The sequence below is a fragment of the Lingula anatina genome, chromosome 9, assembly GCF_051362555.1.
Source record: "Lingula anatina isolate TDL-2025a chromosome 9, LinAna3.0, whole genome shotgun sequence".
NCBI classification, from domain to species: Eukaryota; Metazoa; Brachiopoda; class Lingulata; order Lingulida; family Lingulidae; genus Lingula; species Lingula anatina.
This window is the reverse complement of record NC_141775.1, coordinates 20,390,187-20,411,622: the sequence shown is the minus strand read 5'-3', so window position 1 is coordinate 20,411,622 and position 21,436 is coordinate 20,390,187. Positions and strand designations below refer to the sequence as shown.

At 36.1% G+C, this 21,436-nt stretch overlaps 2 protein-coding genes and 1 long non-coding RNA gene across 3 annotated transcripts in view; 2 read left to right on the top strand and 1 right to left on the bottom strand.

The window, feature by feature from the left end:
• Positions 1–1,340: 1,340 nt before the first annotated feature.
• On the top strand, positions 1,341–6,432 carry LOC106158891 (kielin/chordin-like protein). The gene is made up of 5 exons (XM_013535008.2): positions 1,341–1,685; positions 3,772–4,010; positions 4,289–4,475; positions 4,969–5,083; positions 5,854–6,432. Exons 1-5 carry the CDS (start codon positions 1,412–1,414, stop codon positions 5,858–5,860), a joined length of 822 nt encoding a protein of 273 aa, XP_013390462.2. The 5' UTR covers positions 1,341–1,411; the 3' UTR covers positions 5,861–6,432.
• Positions 6,433–6,586: 154 nt separating this feature from the next.
• Positions 6,587–19,849, bottom strand: LOC147760129 (uncharacterized). Its single transcript, XR_015330995.1, has 2 exons — positions 19,756–19,849; positions 6,587–8,806 (listed from the first exon to the last, which is right to left on the bottom strand). It is a non-coding gene; the product is annotated as an uncharacterized LOC147760129 (long non-coding RNA).
• The window catches only part of LOC106174628 (uncharacterized), a 38,801-nt gene continuing 28,344 nt past the window's right edge, over positions 10,980–21,436 (top strand). Inside the window, exons 1-4 of the mRNA XM_086994948.1 lie at positions 10,980–11,074; positions 11,339–11,501; positions 13,719–13,846; positions 19,845–19,983. Of these exons, the coding sequence (XP_086851074.1) occupies positions 11,339–11,501; positions 13,719–13,846; positions 19,845–19,983 (430 nt within the window). The 5' untranslated portion in view covers positions 10,980–11,074. The remainder of the gene's footprint in view (positions 11,075–11,338; positions 11,502–13,718; positions 13,847–19,844; positions 19,984–21,436) is intronic.

Here is a 21,436-nt window from a genome sequence, read left to right as displayed (position 1 = left end):
AGATGTGGGATGCCAAGCTGACTATTTTTTTTCCGAAAGGGATCTAGCGTTCCATAGAGCACATTTGAGCTTCAGCTTTTTAAAAAGAGACTATGTCCTTTTAATGTGTATTACATTTGCAGATTTAGGTCCAGTTTGTTTTACCAGTTGAAACAGTGGCTTTGACTTTGACTTAACAATTGTTATGGTTCTTCTGTGGTTCACTCCATCATGTGATCCCATTACTTGCCTGTTGATGTTTAGATTCTTAATTATAGTCCAAGTGTAGGCTGACAGACAATACTTCCTCCTGGCATTTATGTCAATTGGGAAGTTCCTTGTGTGGGCCCATGTGTTGTGAGCTGTACTTGTGAATGCCCCAAGGTTCATTTTCTTGGATGAACAGAATCCTACTTGGTCAAATAGCTGGTATTAGCTGTGTTAATAATGCATACAGAGGACTATGCCGGCTAAAGATTTGGTTACAATCCTTAGATAGGACAGCAACTGTCCACATATCACCAAACCAGTGTCCAAACTTCTGTAATTTTGCAATCAAAGGATTCCTGAACCATTTAAAAAGTGTTGTGTAAAAAATTGAGTGTCAATAAAACTCCTCCCAGTTACAAAAATCACAAACTAGGAGAGCCACAAACAGCCCGGGCAGCTCAGTCAGTGGCGCCCCCAATAAACGTCATAAGTGGCCGTCCACTAATTATCAATATTGTTCGTCCTGATTGCAGCACATTTCTTACTCGCTATTAGCGCGCACGCCTTTTTGAATGCTCTTTCAAACCTTTCCTTAGTCAGCCAAGAATGAAATCACATTTATCTGCCGACAAACTACGCCGTTGACGTATTCTTAGGAATTATTGTACAGTGGGTCAATATCTCTATTTTTTTCGTTTTGCATATTACTAGAATTTAGCTGACGCTTCAAAAACTAAATTTTATAGATAATTTTTACATGCACATCTCGGGGTAATTATACGGCAATAACTAGTACGGCACCTCCGTCGTTTGCATTTGTAGACGAAGTATGTGCTTCCTACTGGTACTGATATACAACTGTACCAGACACATTGCAGGAGAATAGACTTATGTGTATATTTAATGGATGTTCTAGAAAACATTTGTGGATCGTGATATTCTGTGGGGTGATACTATCGATGGTATTCCTGTATTAAATCATCCGCTGCTACCTGCTACCCCCTACTGTAATATAGCATAAGATATGGCCTTAGAAATAAAGTAAGACAGGCATACACTCTGATAATTTCTAGTCTTTTAATAATCTTAATACCGTTTCCTGTCACTCATTCATTCTAGAACTCTCCAAGCCATCGACAAGTTATTTTGCACCTTCTTTACTTTCCAGATTTTTTTACCAGGGTTTTCAGGTCAAAGTGAAATCAAGAACATTACTTTTACAATGGCAAACTTTTTGCAATCCCGTCTACCCCATTTCGGCGTGACACGTGTTTTGACCGTATTATTCCTCACCCTGGCACTACCCGTACTTGTGGATGGTCTGTGCTCCCAACGACCAGGTCAGAAACAGGACCAGTGCTGCCCGGGGGAGGACGGGTACTGTGTATATGGGACTGGCCCTGACTCTTGTTTCTGTGATGAAGCATGCTATCTCTATGGCAGCTGTTGTTCAGATTACCAGGAGTATTGCCTAGGGGACACCAGCACTCAGACAGGTAAATAGGGGGATTAGTTTTATTAATCATATTTTTACATTATTTACAGTAGAAATAATAATTATGTTTCCGTTGTACGACGTTTTAAAAGCGTCAGAATGTTTTAATCCCTATCCTGTGAATAGAAGGGGGCGGACAAACAATGGAAAGCCGTCTAATCCCTTCAAAATTCGAACGCAAAAACACAATAGTTTAGGCGTAATAACACACAATACCTTAGGCGAGTGAACCCCATGACGCCTGTTTCTGTGGTCCAGCGCGAGCGCGACAATCCGCTGTGACTAGGTGTAATTAACAGCAGGATACATCAGCCAGAAGGTGCCCATTGTTTGTTGCGGCGATAGGATTATAGCTTTAAGATGCTAGAACCCATGCTAACGCGTGCCACTCCCGTGGCCACCTATCCTTATGTTCACTAGCTTGGCAAGCGCAGCTGATCATGTTTTAAGTGTTGCAAGATAACTGCTAGTTTAATTTAGTATCAGTTATTTAATTCAATATGAAGTGTTCTGTGGTCAAAAATTGAATTTGATAAACATGCATCAGCATCGTACATCAGCATGATCAACAAATCACCCCGTCTCAAAAAGTTTAAAATTTTCATCATCGCGACCTGTGTACAAATAGATTACTGTTTAGACATAACAAAGAAAGAAACATTATTAAAACAATTTATTCACATTACAAGCTGACGTGTTGCCTCAATTACTACAGACTTGACATTTAATATGGAATATTTTTTTCCAAATCATTTTTCATCAGTTTTTACCTATTTTGCTGACTGATAAATGAAAATAAGGAATAAAATCGTGCTCTAATAACTTTTAATTATCTCTTTGATGTCATTGTGACATCAGTTCATTAATGGAATTCGCCAGAGAAGCAAACAAAAACACATTGCCTTTTCTACTTCATACGACAACCATTAAAAGAGATATTTTGGATCTCCATATTTTCCAAATTATTGTCTGTAAAAGAGTTACACGCTCCACAAAGGACCCTCATGTCAGTGTCTAGTCACAGTAACAGTCGCTGTTACGTCTGACCTCTTCTGGCTGCTACCAGCGCTCTCAAGTGGCAAGGCATTCCTTGGGATAGGTTTTTAAAGTTCAATCTGGAATAAGATTCCAGGGATAGGTCAAAATCTGTCCAATTTGGTCCAGTTTTGATGTAGGACATGTAGGCCATTCATTTGGCGAGTGATGGCCTACCCACATATTGTCTACGTGGTTCAAATATGGCGGTTTTGATGACCAAGGTAGCTGTTCATTCCCTTGGTTCTCTAAGTAATCTGCTATTAAAAGTGCTCTGTGTGAACCGGCAATCTCACCGTACAACCTAAAATTGTTCTTAGGGTGCCCCCTATCAAATGATAGTCAAGTGGTTCCCAGATTATTCCTTTATTTAATCGATGACTCCCATTGGTGTTTTGGCACCAATGTGGTATCCACTTCAAATACTGACGCTGTTAATGACCTAAGTCACTTTAGACGCGGCACACACTTCGTCGTTGGCCTCTTCTGGATGTCTGTAAACTTTGTTTTGATAAGTTGAGCGGTACAGGTGAAATCTGACCTCAATAAAGAAAGCCACGAGGTTTCATTGTTCATCCCAGAAACGGTCAGGGTCCCCAATTCATTAGAGAAACATACAACGATGTTTTGCTGTTTACAGTAGGTTCTTCGGAGGTCGTCTGGTATTCTAACCTGCTAAAACCAGTTTGGTGTTCGCTAAGGGCCTTGAAAAATGCGTTTTGGTGGCAATTTACCCCTCATTCTGAACGGACTGGGTGGTTTTTGTTTAGTTGCAACACCATATCCTGAAAGACAGTGGGTCCTGTACTCTGGTGGTAAGATTTTAATACATTGGGTGTGGCCTCTATGTAGGTACATCAGTCTGGGCATTACACTATAAAACTATTTATTCATGAAACGTATTTCTTCACACATATACAGTATATAAACGTGACAATTCGCTATTCAGGCTTTATATGCTCTCCTTCTGAAAACCACAATAGGAAATATAGCTAACAACAATGTAAATTATTAAGAAGAAGATATAATGAATATCATTTTACAATTTCCAGGCGGCCAGTGTATAATCAGAGGGGACCCCCATTTTATACAATTCGATGGGTATCAGTACCTTTTCAGCGGACTCTGCACATATATACTGTCAGATACCCTGCCAGGAGCAGCCGAGCAATTCAACATAACCGGTACATTTATCCCTAATAAACCTGGGAGTAACAGGACCATGATCCAGCAGGTTTTGATAGAAGTGCGCGGTATGGCCATTCAGATAACTACAGATGGAACAGTGAAGGTGTGTTTGAATGAGTTTAACCAATTGTTGTCAGTAAAACCACCAGGATAACACACGCAAGCCATAGAAAAGTACAAATTAATGCATATGACGAAATAATACATGTATGCTAAAACTGTCCCCTTGTAAGTGTAAAACAGACTTCATCAAACCATTTTCTAAAGTGTCAACATATCAGCCATAAAAATATAACAACATAGGTTGTCAGTAACATCACTGAATCTTTGATCACGACCTGATAAGTTAATTAATCCTCACTTAGTGTCTTTACACTCCAGGTTAACAATGCAACAATTGTTGCAACAACGACCCCACAAGACGTAGGCAATGGTGTGATGTTGTCTTTGAACCCAGAAGACTTCCCAAGGACTGTTGTGGAGGTGCCTGATGTTGTGAAAGTTGCACTCACCACCCCTGTTGGCGAATCAAGACGTAAAGGACATAGAGCCATCATAACCGTTCCAAGTAAATTGGCAAATATGCAGGCGCTCATATAAAATCATTAACAAGGACAAAGAGAGAGGGGAGGGGGCAAAGATAATATTTAAAAAACGGAACGGTTAAAACATTGATATCCAGTGATTGATTGGTGGTTAAATGTCCACAAAATCCCGCCAGATAAAAAAGTAATATTTTTCAAAACGTTTAACTAATTAAGACAATTTTAAAATGACACGAGGGCTTATTTGTGGGTCTCATAAGAAGCAAATGTGTTCGATTTGTTTAAGTTGCCCAAAACTTTGGTAATTCCTTTACAAAGCTACTCATCTGTCCAAAGTCTTTTTCTCCATCCATTGCATTCAGATGACTTAAGGACTCCATTTTCATGACGGACATGACCAGACAGACATGAGGGAATAAACACAAATGGTGACCATTGTTTATGTTAATATTGTAAAACTATCTAACTACGTCAAATGTTGTTCAGTAGCATTTAAAATGTTTTTCATTACAACAGACACATATGCTGGTCAACTAAATGGGCTGTGTGGAGATTTCGATGGTGATTCTACTGACTATGCTAACCCCTGTTCTGGAGGCCCTCCTGCACATTGCTTTGTGAATGGCGGCAGGTAAGATATTACTGTTCTACTGCATTGTATTTGACTGCTAAATGTTAAAGTTACTTATGGAGAAAAATATTTGCCACAATACCCGACCACATACCCTCATGTAGTTTCAAATAGCATGAATTAAAGAAGTAACAAAGGGAATCTTGTCATATTTCAGATACTTTCTGTTTTCATTGTGTGCTTTATAAAAGCCTTGGTCATTCTGTCTCTTGTTTAAATATCTTTACTACTGTGTGCACAGCAGTTATGCGCCATACTTTACTACGTCATTTGGCAAATTTTTAAGAGACCGGGAATGATTGATATATGTATCTAGCTTCCGACCAGAAAGTGCTAAAATTGGTCCTTCTTTTGCGATGCCAATCTTTATTTGAGTGACGCATTGAATGATCTATTTGATTGATCTTTTGCGTGCACAGCATACTTTTTTCTCTACATTGCCTTGCAATCCCTCTGTTCACCTGTGGATTCATTTTGAACCACTGACATACTCAGCTGCAAAGACTGGGTACCTTACTTTGGCCAGAGATATCAAATTCACTGGCGTACGTTAGTTCTCATGTGTCCTTAGGTTTTTTTTAGAGAAGCAATCTTGGAGTCAACAGTGATTACATTATGATTTGAAAAAAAAAATAAATAAATAAGTATCATCACCAGGCTGGTACTTGCACACTGATTATAGAAGTATTCATGTTTCCTTCAAAACTAGCTACGGTCTGTATCATATTATGATATGTAGAATGCGTATATATATATATATTTTTTTTAAGTTGCTGAGCTCAGAAGGAGAAGAGACTATAAACATCATCAAACAGCATAGTAAAGTAAAGCCAAGAACAAAGGAACGGTTTACAGTCAAGATAAACTGCATGTTGAGGATTCTTGATCAAATTGGGTTTTATCTTATTGTCTTTTAATTAATTGTATTCTATCTGCATTTAATCTATTTATTTGGGTATCATACATTTTTGTCTGTAAGTTAAAATAATCAGTTTATAAGGACACTCAATTGCAGGTCTATATTTACAATTTAAAATGAGAGATAAAAATTATTGTTTTTTGCAAAATGTCAGACAAAGCGCTTTCAACTAAATTGTTATAACTGGTAATCTAAACAAAAACCGGGACTTTCAGATAACGTGCTGCGTATATTTTTACTGTATGTTTATCGTACATTTACTTAACAAAAGTACTGATATATCTTTGAATGGAACTTTACAACAAACTAATGTGGTTATCATGCATTTCCTTTTACCTGTCATTGTTTTTTCACCAAGGTGATGAGGAATTGTCTCGTATGTTTACACTCCAATGAAATGAAAAAAAATGTAACTAATTCAAAATAAACTACTTGCAAAGTCATTTTGAAAAACTAGTGATGATACTTTAGAATATTTGTGCAAATAGAATCACTGCATCTTATTGTGTGGCTAGAGGTACAGTACAGGTAAAAAAGACAGGAATGAGATATAAATTAAATGGGCCTCTTTACTTTTATTATGCGTTTTGGGATATTTCTATTTCATTGTAGTAATCTAATTGGATATTGTGCAAACATCATATTAATTGGAGTTCTTCTTCACTTTTATTCTGTTTTGGGGTGTTTAAATGTACCTGTAGTAATCTGAAAGTAATTGTTAAAATTTCATGATAATTGGGGGTTATTTTTTCCCTTTTAATTGTGTATTTTGGTATATTTCAATATAGCTTTCTGGGAGGATATCATCAATATTTAATGTTCATTGGGGGTTCTTTCCATTTTAATTGTGTTCTTTGGGATATTTAAGTGTAGAAATCTGGGAAGATACTGTGAAAAGGTGGAAATAAAAATGGTGATGAAATAGTTTAGTTTTGTTTCCTTTTAGCGTTATCATTTGGATAATACAGAGAAGTCCAGTCACCACTCCCACAGGCCCAACAGTCGAAGCTTGCAATGTTCTTTCCTGTAAACTTTTATCGTGGAAACGAATCCTTTAGGCCGATCACAAGAGAAGCAAAATGAGCCTCTTTGCTACTTCTGAGATATTGAGCATTTTTCAATATGGTCGTCAATTTATGAGGAAAAATAGAAAAACGACCAGAAGTCACAAGATATACTTTATTTAGAGCTTCTTTGGATGTTTATTCTATCAGAAGGGCATAGCACTGCTAGTGTTTACACTTAAGCGCGTAACTTTTAGCAAAAATTCAAAATGTCCGTCAAAACATATGGCAGAAAGTATTGCTTCCTTAACTAAAATCTAAGCAATATCTACAATACAATACTATATATGATGTGACTTTGGCTCAGGTCAACCGAGGTCCATATAATTATTTAAGCCAATGTCTGGAGCAAATAACATATCCACAAATAATAAATATCACCAATTCATTTATCATATACTTGCATTCTTAATGTCAATATCGTCCAAGGTGATATCACAAGTTGCAAAATTTTCCTTTTCGCTAGATGGTCAAAAATCACAATAACAAACACGAAATCCACCTGGACAACAAGAAGACCAAAAATACTTCCTTGGCAATTTACCTGCATCGTCCATCGTTAGGAAAATAAAATTACACGGGAAACTTTGTTTACAAATTTTTTGGAATGACTGAGGAATGAACAGTACCAATGAATGAACAGTGGGGCCTACGCGTTCTGACAACATTTTATTTGTCATGGGCGTTACCCATGGGCGTAGCCCAAATAAAGGGCACAGATACACTTATAATCTTAAATTGGTGAGTAATACTCAGAATAAAAATAAAACTAAAATCACAAAAATGACATAGAATATTCTTGCTGAAAGAATATATGTTACTATGTCTTATAATGGGTTATAATGAGGATCTAGAAATGTAAAGCTCAACTATTTTGGGACATTGCACTGCTATCTGAATACATATACTAACATGCATTGTATATCTGTATATAGTTTAATTTCAATTAAACAAAACACAGAAATATAACAAAATAAGAGCTAAAAGTCCCTTTTTATATATATCGCTTTCAGACTTTTGTATGTGTAACAAAAAATATCGCTAATTTGTGAGTCGATCATTGTTGAGAAGCCTGCAGTGCACATAAAATATGAAAATGGTTTACTCTCATCCAATTTGCCGTAAACAGGTAAAGAATGCCAGAACACATACTGACACATACAGACAAAAAGCTCCTCATCTGTGAATCCTGGAAAAATGAAAAATAAAGAAGCTGATATTAATTGTAATGAAATGTATAACGATAAAGAAAGGAGCTAATTGACAGATATTATTTTCCGACAGATTTTACCCAAAAATACATGGTGCATGTATTAGCTAATGAATGTAGGCTACAGACTTGACATTTAATATGGAATATTTTTTTCCAAATCATTTTTCATTAGTTTTTTTCCTATTTTGCTGACTGATAAATGGAAATAAGGATTAAAATCTTGTTTTAATAACTTTTAGTTATCTCGTAGATGTCATTGAGACATCATTTCATTAATTGAATTCGCCAGTGAAGCAAACAAAAATATATTGCCTATTCTATGTCATACGACAGCCATTAAAAACTATATTTTGGAACTCCATATTTTCCTAATTATCGTCTGTAAAAGAGTTACACGCTCCACAAAAGACCCTCATGTCAGTGTCTAGTCACAGCAACGGTCGCTGTTACGACTGACCTCTTCTGGTTGCTACCAGGGCTCTGAAGCGGCAAGACGTTTCTTGGGATGGGTTCTTTTAGAGTTCAATCTGAAATAACATACAAGGCATCAGTCAAAAATTGTCCAATTTGGTCCAGTTTTGATGTAGGACATGTAGGCCGTTGATTCGGCGAGTAATGCCCTACCAACATATTGTCAATGTGGTTCAAATATGGCGATTTTGATGACCAATGTAGCTGCTCATTCCGTTCGTTCTGTGAGTTATCTGGTATTAAAAGTGCTCTGTGTGAACCGGCAATCTCACCATGCAAACTAAAATTGTTCCTAAGGTGCCCCCTATCAATATGATAGTCAAATAGTTCCCAGATTATTCTTGTATAACCAGATATGTGCTCTGTTCGGAATCATTTGATTTCACTTGTTATTAGAAACGTTTATATATCGTTACAAATTTTGCTTAAATACTTTAATTTTTTTTAATGGAAGAGAATGAACGCCATTTTCCTTTTTATTAAAAGGGGTCATGCCGATACTCCCCCGCACCGTTACTCCCCCGCACCGATACTCCCCCTTAGTAAATTTTTGCATTATGCACATCGATACGACCCCACACCGATAGATCCCCGCATCGATAAACCCCCTGTAAAATTGCCGTTATACGCGCACCGTTACTCCCCCGCACCGATACTCCCCCGCACCGATACTCCCCCTTAGTAAATTTTTGCATTATGCACATCGATACGACCCCACACCGATAGATCCCCGCATCGATAAACCCCCTGTAAAATTGCCGTTATACGCGCACCGTTACTCCCCCGCACCGATACTCCCCCGCGTTGTTGTTTTCCCGCACCGTTACTCCCCCGCACCGATACTCCCCCGCATCATTACTCCCTCTATGCAATTTTGACGAAACTGAGGATCGGGTAACAGAGTCAACCCTCCATTTAATTATACAGGTTAGGGTCAGTCTAGGTAAGTGGATCAAAATCTACGACCCGTTTAAGTCCAAATTTTGCGGAGAATCTCATGTACCACAATGTGTAAGTCCTTTATGCGAAATTTCGAGATCGCACGTATGTAAGCACATACGGAGGATATTGAACATTTCCAATAGATTCTACGAATAGGCCTAATCTGCGAACAGCGAGGCCGCAAGCGTAATTTGCTCCCTTTCTAAGGAGTTTGCGATTGGTTTGCAAGTGAGACTTGCCTGGTCCAAGATGCACGCCGCAAGAAATGAAGGAGAAAGAGCCCTTTGAGTGTTGAGTACGGCGCACGCCCTCACATCTATAACGAACAAAATCGAAAACACGACGGGACTGCGAGTATAAAAGGCGTGCTCACGACGCATGCTCGTGTCTCGACAATTTCGTTGTGCAACAATTTTCAAAAATTTTGAATTTTGCTCAATTCAGATTCTAATCTAATTCAGATTCAAAAGACAAGGGAAAGAAGCTTAAAGAGCAGAGAAGAAGGTTGGGGGAAAAAGACAGAAAACGAAGCGCTTTAGCACTTCTTTTTTATTAGGCCTACTTAATAATTTTACGAATTCATCGTTGCCTGAAAAAAAAAGACATAGCTGCGTTATCTTAGATTAAAACTAACTTTGCCTTAAGTTAATAATAATAAATAAATAAATAAATAAATAAATAAATAAATAAATAAATAAATAAATAAACAAATAAAAGGCCGAACAATATATATACAGTAACTACTGAGTACAGTAGGAGAACGAAATTAATTTTGCAAAAACATTTCTCAAAAATCACAAGGAAGAGCTGTAGACCTACATGTACGTACTGTCAAGCTGCACACTAAGTCTGAGATCGACTTCGTGTAACGTTCTTTATTTTTCCCAATATATTTCGAATAAAATTAGTCAATTCTGGGTCCCAAGAGGGTGGTGCATCTTGAAAAAAAAAAGCATTATAGAAAGTGTTGTAAATTACGAATGGGGTTTACAAAGCCAAGGGAATCTATGCCTTTGGGGAGTAGTGTTTTTGCGGAGCATCGGTACGAGGGAGTATCAGTGCGGGGGAGTATCGGTGCGGGGATGTAAAGCAGCGGGGGTGTATCGGTGCGAGGGAGTTTCGGTGCGGGGGAGTATCGGCGCAGGGATGTAAAGAAGCGGGGGAGTATCGGTGCGGGGGAGTTTCGGTGCGGGGATGTAAAGAAGTGGGGGAGTATCGGTGCGGGGGAGTATAGGTACGTAACCCTCATTTTCTTGTTCAAACCCGTATAAACTCATTTAGCATCGGTGTCGATTAACAACCCTTTTTAACTAAAGGTGAAGTGAAGGTCGTTTGGAAGGACGACTTTGTGTTTGTCGATTTGTTCCAGTTCTGTCAGAAAGGTATTATCCATCGTGTATTTTCATTCCTCTCATAACTAAAATACATTAACTAATATAAGGATGCGCGGTTGCAGATATGAATGTGAGTCAAGTGAAGGAATTTGTCGTGTGCGTGCTTCTTCTCCGTGAGTTCCGCACAGTGTTTATAAATGTCAGTTTAGGGAGAAATTGCAGCTGCGAGTCGGAGACCGACCTGTGTTAGTAAATAAAGGGGGTCAGTAGGTACAATACATTAGTTTAAGGTGATTTCTGCTATGGTTTTAGATGCTGCTCAACAGGTCGTCATCCTGCTGTAGAATTGGTCAGATCTCCTATCAGTTCCTGAAGCAGCAGACGGCGTCCATTACTGCCGCAGTGAAACCCTTTCATTACCAGGACATATTGGAGGCAGACAAGAAAAAAGAAATCCCATTTAAGAAAATTCCAGGTAAGTTTATGTTATGTGTTTTGGTCAATTGAGTTAAATGTTGTCAACACATACAAGCACAGAATAAGAATGTGATTACAAGTAGATGACTTTTGTTTTGTTATAAACTTATAATATGGTTAATACGGTTATGTCTCTGTGTCAGTCACAGGTACTACAAGGAGATTGAACTCCCAAGATGATAGTATGCTGTGTTCATGGGTTACCCTGATATTTGTTATAAACTTATAATACAGTTAATATAGTTGTCTCTGTTTCAGTCACAGGTACTACTCAGTACAAGGAGGTTGAACTCCCAAGATGATAGTATGCTATGTTCATGGATTACCCTGATATTTGTTATAAACTTATAATACAGTTAATATGGTTATGTCGCTGTTTCAGTCACAGGTACTACTCAGTACAAGGAGGTTGAACTCCCAAGATGATAGTATGCTGTGTTCATGGGTTACCCTGATATTTGTTATAAACTTATAATACAGTTAATATGGTTATGTCGCTGTTTCAGTCACAGGTACTACTCAGTACAAGGAGGTTGAACTCCCAAGATGATAGTATGCTGTGTTCATGGATTACCCTGATATTTGTTATAAACTTATAATATATGGTTAAAATGGTTATGTCTCTGTTTCAGTCACAGGTACTACTCAGTACAAGGAGGTTGAACTCCCAAGATGATAGTATGCTGTGTTCATGGATTACCCTGATATTTGTTATAAACTTATAATATATGGTTAATATGGTTATGTCTCAGTCACAGGTTCTACAAGGAGATTGAACTCCCAAGATGATAGTATGCTGTGTTCGTGGATTACCCTGATATATTTGTCTCTTTCTTACTCAGTAATCTGGAAATAATATGTGTACAGAGTACCTACATACCTTGGCTTTCTTTTTCCAAATGTGCCCACAGATGCTGAGCTTACTTACCAATAGATGTAGTGTGCCCTAATTTTAGTCTGCATCAAAATGCTAATGAAATCATGGTATAATCAAGGCCAGCACCTGAGATATATTTCATGGGTACATTTGGGAAGAAAAAAAAAGTTTATACTTACATGGTTCACATGTTAGTTTAAGTACTAGTATACTCTTTGTGTGTGAAAGAGACAATATGTAAGGGTTATACATGTTAGTTTAAGTACTAGTATAATCTTTGTGTGTGAAAGAGACAATATGTAAGGGTTATACATGTTAGTTTAAGTACTAGTATACTCTTTGTGTGTGAAAGAGACAATATGTAAGGGTTCTACATGAACTCAACTTACATGTACTTCCATCTTAGGAGTTCACCTTCCTTGAACTAGTACATTGTCTAAAGATACATCATTTGTTCGTATCTTGTTACCTTTGGTTACTGTTCTTCACCCTGAGCTTCAGAGCTAACTTGACACTAACCTTTTCACTGTAGCCTATTCTCCATCGTGTCAAGTAACCTCTGACGAAAATAGTTTGACCTAGTTTATATAAGCCAATCGAATCCATGTTTCAAAATTTTTCACCAAAGTTTGGTGAAAACGCTGATTGGTTGATCGTCAATCGGCAATCCTCGGCTGATTCCGCAAGCTCCATACTAACAACATAGTTATTGTCGAGTGCGGAGACATCCGAGTAGTTCCGAGTGCATAACCGTACACAAAGAAAGCATGGAGTATATCGGAATTGAAACCAGAGCAGTTTGATGCCCTGCATCATTATCTACTGAGGGATGATGTATTTTGCGTGCTGCCCACAGGTTACGGCAAGTCCCTGATATTCAGCCTTATCTTTGATTGGTCCGGATTTGAACAAAGCGCGCTTTGACTCGTTCGCGTTCATTGGCTAGATCGTTCAATGAGTCATTGAGTGCGGGCTTTAAATTTGATTGGCGGGCGGCGGGGGCAATCGAATGTGGTCAGAGGTTACTTGACACGATGGAGATAGGCTACAGTGAAAAGGTTAGTGTCAAGTTAGCTCTGAAGCTCAGGGTGCTGTTCTTAGTGCATGCTGCATATTTATTATTGTTGAGGAATTCCTAGGCTTTGTAAAATGTTAATTACTGAAACATGCACCAAAACACATAAAAAAAAAAAAAAGAAAAGAAATTGAGACCAGTTCATTAATTATGAGTTAATTATTTCAATTGATTTTCAGTGTCTTTTCATCCTTAAAGAGCAGTGGTTTTAATTATATAAAACCCATATAAAATGCAACAGTTGTTCTGTATTTTCCTGCTAGGTGAGTTTGTGGATACATTTACTGCCAGAGGGAAGAAGTGCATATTTGTTCACCCAGAAGGACTAACAGCCCTAACACAGCAGGCTTTCATAGACATAGCTCACTTACTGAGACCAGCACATTTACAGGTAAGACTTTCATATATAGATATAACTTACTTACCGAGACCAGCACATTTACAGGTAAGACTTTCATATATATATATATATATAACTTACTTACCGAGACCAGCACATTTACAGGTAAGACTTTCATATATATATATATATAACTTACAGAGACCAGCACATTTACAGGTAAGACTTTCATATATATATATATATATATAACTTACTTAAAGAGACCAGCACATTTACAGGTAAGACTTTCATATATATATATATATATAACTTACTTACAGAGACCAGCACATTTACAGGTAAGACTTTCATATATAGATATAACTTACTTACCGAGACCAGCACATTTACAGGTAAGACTTTCATATATATATATATAACTTACTTACCGAGACCAGCACATTTACAGGTAAGACTTTCATATATATATATATATATATATATATATATATATATATATATATATATATATATATATATATATATATATATATAACTTACTTACGGAGACCAGCACATTTACAGGTAAGACTTTCATATATATATATATAACTTACTTACCGAGACCAGCACATTTACAGGTCAGACTTTCATATATAGATATAACTTACTTACCGAGACCAGCACATTTACAAGTAAGACTTTCATATATAGATATAACTTACTTACCGAGACCAGCACATTTACAAGTAAGACTTTCATATATATATATATATATATATAACTTACTTACCGAGACCAGCACATTTACAAGTAAGACTTTCATATATATATATATATATAACTTACTTACCGAGACCAGCACATTAACAGGTAAGACTTTCATATATATATATATATAACTTACTTACCGAGACCAGCACATTTACAGGTAAGACTTTTGTATATATATATATATATATATATATATATTATATATATATATATATATATATATAACTTACTTACCGAGACCAGCACATTTACAGGTAAGACTTTCATATATATATATATATATATATATATATATATATATATATATATATATATATATATATATATATATATATATATAACTTACTTACGGAGACCAGCACATTTACAGGTAAGACTTTCATATATATATATATAACTTACTTACCGAGACCAGCACATTTACAGGTCAGACTTTCATATATAGATATAACTTACTTACCGAGACCAGCACATTTACAAGTAAGACTTTCATATATAGATATAACTTACTTACCGAGACCAGCACATTTACAAGTAAGACTTTCATATATATATATATATATATATAACTTACTTACCGAGACCAGCACATTTACAAGTAAGACTTTCATATATATATATATATATAACTTACTTACCGAGACCAGCACATTAACAGGTAAGACTTTCATATATATATATATATAACTTACTTACCGAGACCAGCACATTTACAGGTAAGACTTTTGTATATATATATATATATATATATATATATTATATATATATATATATATATATATAACTTACTTACCGAGACCAGCACATTTACAGGTTAGACTTTCATATATATATATATAACTTACTTACTGAGACCAGCACATTTACAGGTAAGACTTTCATAAATATATATATAACTTACTTACCGAGACCAGCACATTTACAGGTTAGACTTTCATATATATATATAACTTACTTACTGAGACCAGCACATTTACAGTTAAGACTTTCATATATATATATATAACTTACTTACAGAGACCAGCACATTTACAGGTAAGACTTTCATATATATATATATAACTTACTTACAGAGACCAGCACATTTACAGGTAAGACTTTTGTATATCAGTCATTCTTTGCTAGTGGTTACAAAATGTTGAATTTGACCGAAAATTTCAAACTTTATCTGGGAAGCTGTAATTTTGCAATGTGATAGCTTCACCATCACAGTTTATCATTTCATAAAAAGGGAAACAGCAGCTGCCCTTTTTAGGGCACACAGGAGAGTTGAACAGCTATACCCACCAAATCCAAGACGCGTTACCCTGGGTAATATATTTTGCACAAACTAATGAAAGTCTAATGGAATGTTTTCAGTTTTAGTTTAAATCATAAGGGGGTGTTGTCTCAATGCTTCAAAACTGGGTTTGAAGAATTTAATCCACATTTCATAATTAATAAAAATGGTGAATATGTGGGTCACGGTAACGTTATTGACGCGGGTACAAAAACTTTTTATAATCATGTAAATAATAACAATATTTTTGCTATTATCCATACACACTTCAATCATGAGGGGCACACCACTTTCACATGCTTTTAAAATGGAATTGACAAACACAGAGGAATAATGCACATATTTTATTTACTGTAACTCTGTCACATGGGACACACACTGAAGAAAGTTGATCTAAAGAATGTTCCAGATTGTAGTTTTTTATCTGAATTATTATTTTTTTATTATTATTTTAACACAATAAAGTTCAGTTAAATACAAAATTTAACAAAATGAAGTTCAGTGTAACACAAAGTTCATAATTATAACATTCTTCCTGACATATGTGGACCAATGGTGATATCTGTTCTGTGCTCACTAAGGCATCCACTCTTGGGATTCTGAAAAAAAAAATCACACAAAGAATCTGTTAACTCTGATAACGAACAATGGATAACCTAAGATCACAAATAGTTTATTGCTTATTCAAAGAAAGTACAGTGCATTATGAGTGGCAAACACGCATTACTGAGACACATTTTCTTCACCCATTTTCGGTGCTTCATTGCGTAACGTAAGTGTTGCTAGTAATCCATTATTGCTGTTTTTACAGACGGTTAAATTTTAAACGCACGGAATACAGTGTAGCAGCTTAATTTAAGACAAAACTAAAAAAAAGTAATTCAATTTCGATGATTGAGTTTTCGAGAACAAGAGAACATGAATACGGTATCACCGCGTCACCATGTTCAATATGACCTTTAGGGTACGTACGGATAAAATTTAGTCCCAAAATATTACACGTCCCTATACTCCCGTTACCGATAGATACATAAAGGAAAAACGGAAAAAACGTCTTTTTAGATTTAAATACCGATAGATCCGATTTTTTTCTGCTGTCCTATATATTTGCGTTCCTATAGATATGACGTCCTCATAAACCCACGTCCTTTAAATCCGCATACCTATAGATCCACGTATTTTTAGATCCAAATACCGAAAGATCCATTACAGGTACACTATTGCTCGAAATGGTTGGTATACTACTCAGTACATAAAATGCACTTCTTTAAAACGGCAGTACGCAGTCAGCAATATATTATTCTACTAGATCGTTTTCACACAATACTCAGTGAAAGAACATAAAAAGAACAAAAGTGTGTTCTATATTTCACAACGCTTAATTACTGTTCTAGCGTCAGAACACTGTTTAAAGCGTTCTCAAAATGCAACATTCGAACACGTAAAAAGTGTTCTGAATTTACATGTAAATGTGTTCTAAACAAAACAAAACAAAAAAGAACATAAAAATGTGTTCTAAATTTCACAACGCAAGTTGATATGGGCCTTTTAGCCAATTACGATGTCAGATAGATGGATCTAGCGGTACCTGGATCTAAAGATACGTGTGTTTATAGGAATCTGTTGGTGGATCTATCGGAACGTAAATTTAACGAGACGTAAATCTATTGAGACGTGTATGTATAGAGACGTATCTATCGGGCGAATATTTTATTGGGACGTTTATCTATATGGCGGACCCCGACCTTTAGTCCCCCATGTGACACAGACGCAAAACGAAAGTTCAGACGAAGTCACCCTACTTATAGAATGGTTAAAAATCAATCGGTACACAAATATGTTGAAACAGTTGAAGAAAAATGAAACGAAACTCATTATTTCTCACCTTCATACAAAGAAGGTCCCAATAAACAATCCTGTGACGGTTAAACCGAGGGAATTACACCAGTTTGAGCTGGTTTTTTTAGTGTGCAAAAGAAGCCATTCGTGTGTAAGACGTCATCAGTTAGTGAGTATGGAAAAAGATCGCTATCGATGTATAATTTTCACGCGGCATTTTAAAGTCGTCTGATAAGAATCGATCTCTGAAGTTTCAGCGTTGCGAACGTAACATTGGGACGCGGTGAAGAAAAATCGACCTTGCTGAGCAATAAATGTGAAATTCTTAAGAAAACTGATATTATCATGGATTTCGTGACACAAACTAACCGACATACTACTTTGGACGATTGAACGGTTTTAATACGGAAAGATAGGATTAGATGAAATTTTCATCGGGGTGGGACACCGCATGTATCGTAAGTTAAGCTAATTTTGTGATCATTTTTCAGTGACTTCAAATAAATTTTTATTTAAATAACCATTTGCACATTCTGTTTATTATATCTTCTTGCAGTAGGTGTATTCCCTGCTTCAATAATTCATTCAAACCCTAAACAAACTGTTCCTAAATAGAGGTAGGGTTGAAATTCCACAAAAAACGACGCCATTTTGAGGGTAATTTCGATATATTTTCTGCTTTTTCTCTTTTTTTTGCTTTTATAACAATATCCTCCTTGCTCATGCAGCTTCTTTGATTTGTTATTGAAACATACACAACGATGTCATGAGAATTTGGTCGGCTATCTAAATTAAAATTACATTCTTGTTATGGTCCCCCCGCAGTGCACCACTAGCAAAGAATGACTGATATATATATATATACATATATATATATATATATATATAACTTACTTACCGAGACCAGCACATTTACAGGTTAGACTTTCATATATATATATATATAACTTATTTACCGAGACCAGCACATTTACAGGTAAGACTTTCATATATATATATATAACTTACTTACTGAGACCAGCACATTTACAGGTAAGTCTTTCATATATAGAGATATATAACTTACTGAGACCAGCACATTTACAGGTAAGACTTTCATATATATAGATATAACTTACTTACTGAGACCAGCACATTTACAGGAAAGACTTTCATATATATATATATATATATATATATATATATATATATATATATATATATATATAACTTACTTACAGAGACCAGCACATTTACAGGTAAGACTTTCATATATATATATAACTTACTTACTGAGACCAGCACATTTACAGGTAAGACTTTTATATATATATATATATATATATATATATATATATATATATATATATATATATATATATGAAAGTCTTACCTGTAAATGTATATATATATATATATATATATAACTTACTTACCGAGACCAGCACATTTACAGGTAAGACTTTCATATATATATATATATATATATATATATATATATAACTTATTTTTCGAGACCAGCACATTTACAGGTAAGACTTTCATATATATATATATAACTTATTTACAGAGACCAGCACATTTACAGGTTAGACTTTCATATATATAGATACAACTTACTTACTGAGACCAGCACATTTACAGGTAAGACTTTTATATATATATATATATATATATATATATATATATATATATATATATATATATATATATATATATATGAAAGTCTTAAATGTATATATATATATATATATATATATATATATATATAACTTACTTACCGAGACCAGCACATTTACAGGTAAGACTTTCATATATATATATATATATAACTTATTTACAGAGACCAGCACATTTACAGGTTAGACTTTCATATATATAGATACAACTTACTTACCGAGACCAGCACATTTACAGGTAAGACTTTCATAAATATATATATTACTTACTTACCGAGACCAGCACATTTACAGGTTAGACACTCATATATAAATATAACTTACTTACTGAGACCAGCACATTTACAGGTCAGACTTTCATATATATAGATATAACTAACTGAAGCCAGCACATTTATAAGTTATATGTTAATATAGATATAACTCACTTTCTTTGCAGTTCATCTCCTTGTTATTGTTATACAAGTCTTTGAAATGAACGTTCAGTTCCCATTGATCTGTGTGTATGTTATTTTAGCAACTGTCAAACATTCTCAGTGACCCTGAGGCCTCTGACAATGACAAGTATGTGGCTCTAGAGTTCCTGAAGAATGCCAACATTGCAGCAGGCATGGTGCTGCCTGGATGTCAAGATACAGGGACAGCCATTGTGATGGGTGAGTTTACCTGTCACACCTAACACACTGGACTGTGACAGCCATTGTGATGGGTGAGTTTACCTGTCACACCTAACACACTGGACTGTGACAGCCATTGTGATGGGTGAGTTTACCTGTCACACCTAACACACTGGACTGTGACAGCCATTGTGATGGGAGAGTTTTCCTTGTCACACCTAACACACTGGACTGTGACAGCCATTGTGATGGGAGAGTTTTCATTGACACACCTAACACACTGAACTGTGACAGCCATTGTGATGGGTGAGTTTTCATTGTCACACCTAACACACTGGACTGTGACAGCTATGTGATGGGTGAGTTTTCATTGTCACACCTAACACACTGGATTGTGACAGCCATTGTGATGGGTGAGTTTTTATTGTCACAACTAACACACTGGACTGTGACAGCTATGTGATGGGTGAGTTTTCATTGTCACACCTAACACACTGGACTGTGACAGCCATTGTGATGGGTGAGTTTTTATTGTCACACCTAACACACTGGACCGTGACAGCCATTGTTATGGTTGTGTTTTCATTGTCACACCTAACACACTGGACTGTGACAGCCATTGTTATGGTTGAGTTTTCATTGTCACAACTAACTCTCTGGACTGTGACAGCCATTGTGATGGGTGAATTTTTATTGTCACACCTAACACACTGGACTGTGACAGCCATTGTGATGGGTGAGTTTTTATTGTCACACCTAACACACTGGACCGTGACAGCCATTGTTATGGTTGAGTTTTCATTGTCACACCTAACACACTGGACTGTGACAGCCATTGTTATGGTTGAGTTTTCATTGTCACAACTTACACTCTGGACTGTGACAGCCATTGTGATGGGTGAGTTTTTATTGTCACACCTAACACACTGGACCGTGACAGCCATTGTGATGGGTGAGTTTTCATTGTCACACCTAACACACTGGACCGTGACAGCCATTGTGATGGGTGAGTTCTCATTGTCACACCTAACACACTGGACTGTGACAGCCATTGTGATGGGTGAGTTTACTCTGTCACACCTAACACACTGGACTGGTTTTTCCAAGGACAATAAGAAACAATTATCCTTTGACCTTGATCAGCCAGTCACTAACATGGAAGATAATTTAAAGTAGTACTACAGTTCAGTTGGCAAGCAATTTGGTAAATGTTTAAAGATGCATACAAAGTCAATTTTTTGTCACAAAAACCAACCAAATGCCAGCATATAGTTTCAAGTAGTATAACTAAGAGAATTACTAAAAGGCACTGTTTAATTTTACCCGAAAATGATGTTTGAACGGATTTTTCTGCTGGCATTCTAAGCTGTATGTCAATGGGGCAGGAAAGTAGGTCATGAAAGTAGGTTAAATTTACAACCAAAAATTTAAAGAAAGGAGCAGTCTAAAGGTCTTTTATGGCTGATCGAGTGATCTATTCAGTTTATCCCTT

Coding starts and splice junctions, on each gene's coding strand:
- LOC106158891 (XM_013535008.2), top strand. CDS start 1,412: ATGGCAAACTTTTTGCAATCCCGTCTACCCCATTTCGGCGTGACACGT. Junction 4,011..4,288: donor CTACAGATGGAACAGTGAAG/GTGTGTTTGAAT, acceptor TTTACACTCCAG/GTTAACAATGCAACAATTGT. Junction 4,476..4,968: donor AGCCATCATAACCGTTCCAA/GTAAATTGGCAA, acceptor TCATTACAACAG/ACACATATGCTGGTCAACTA.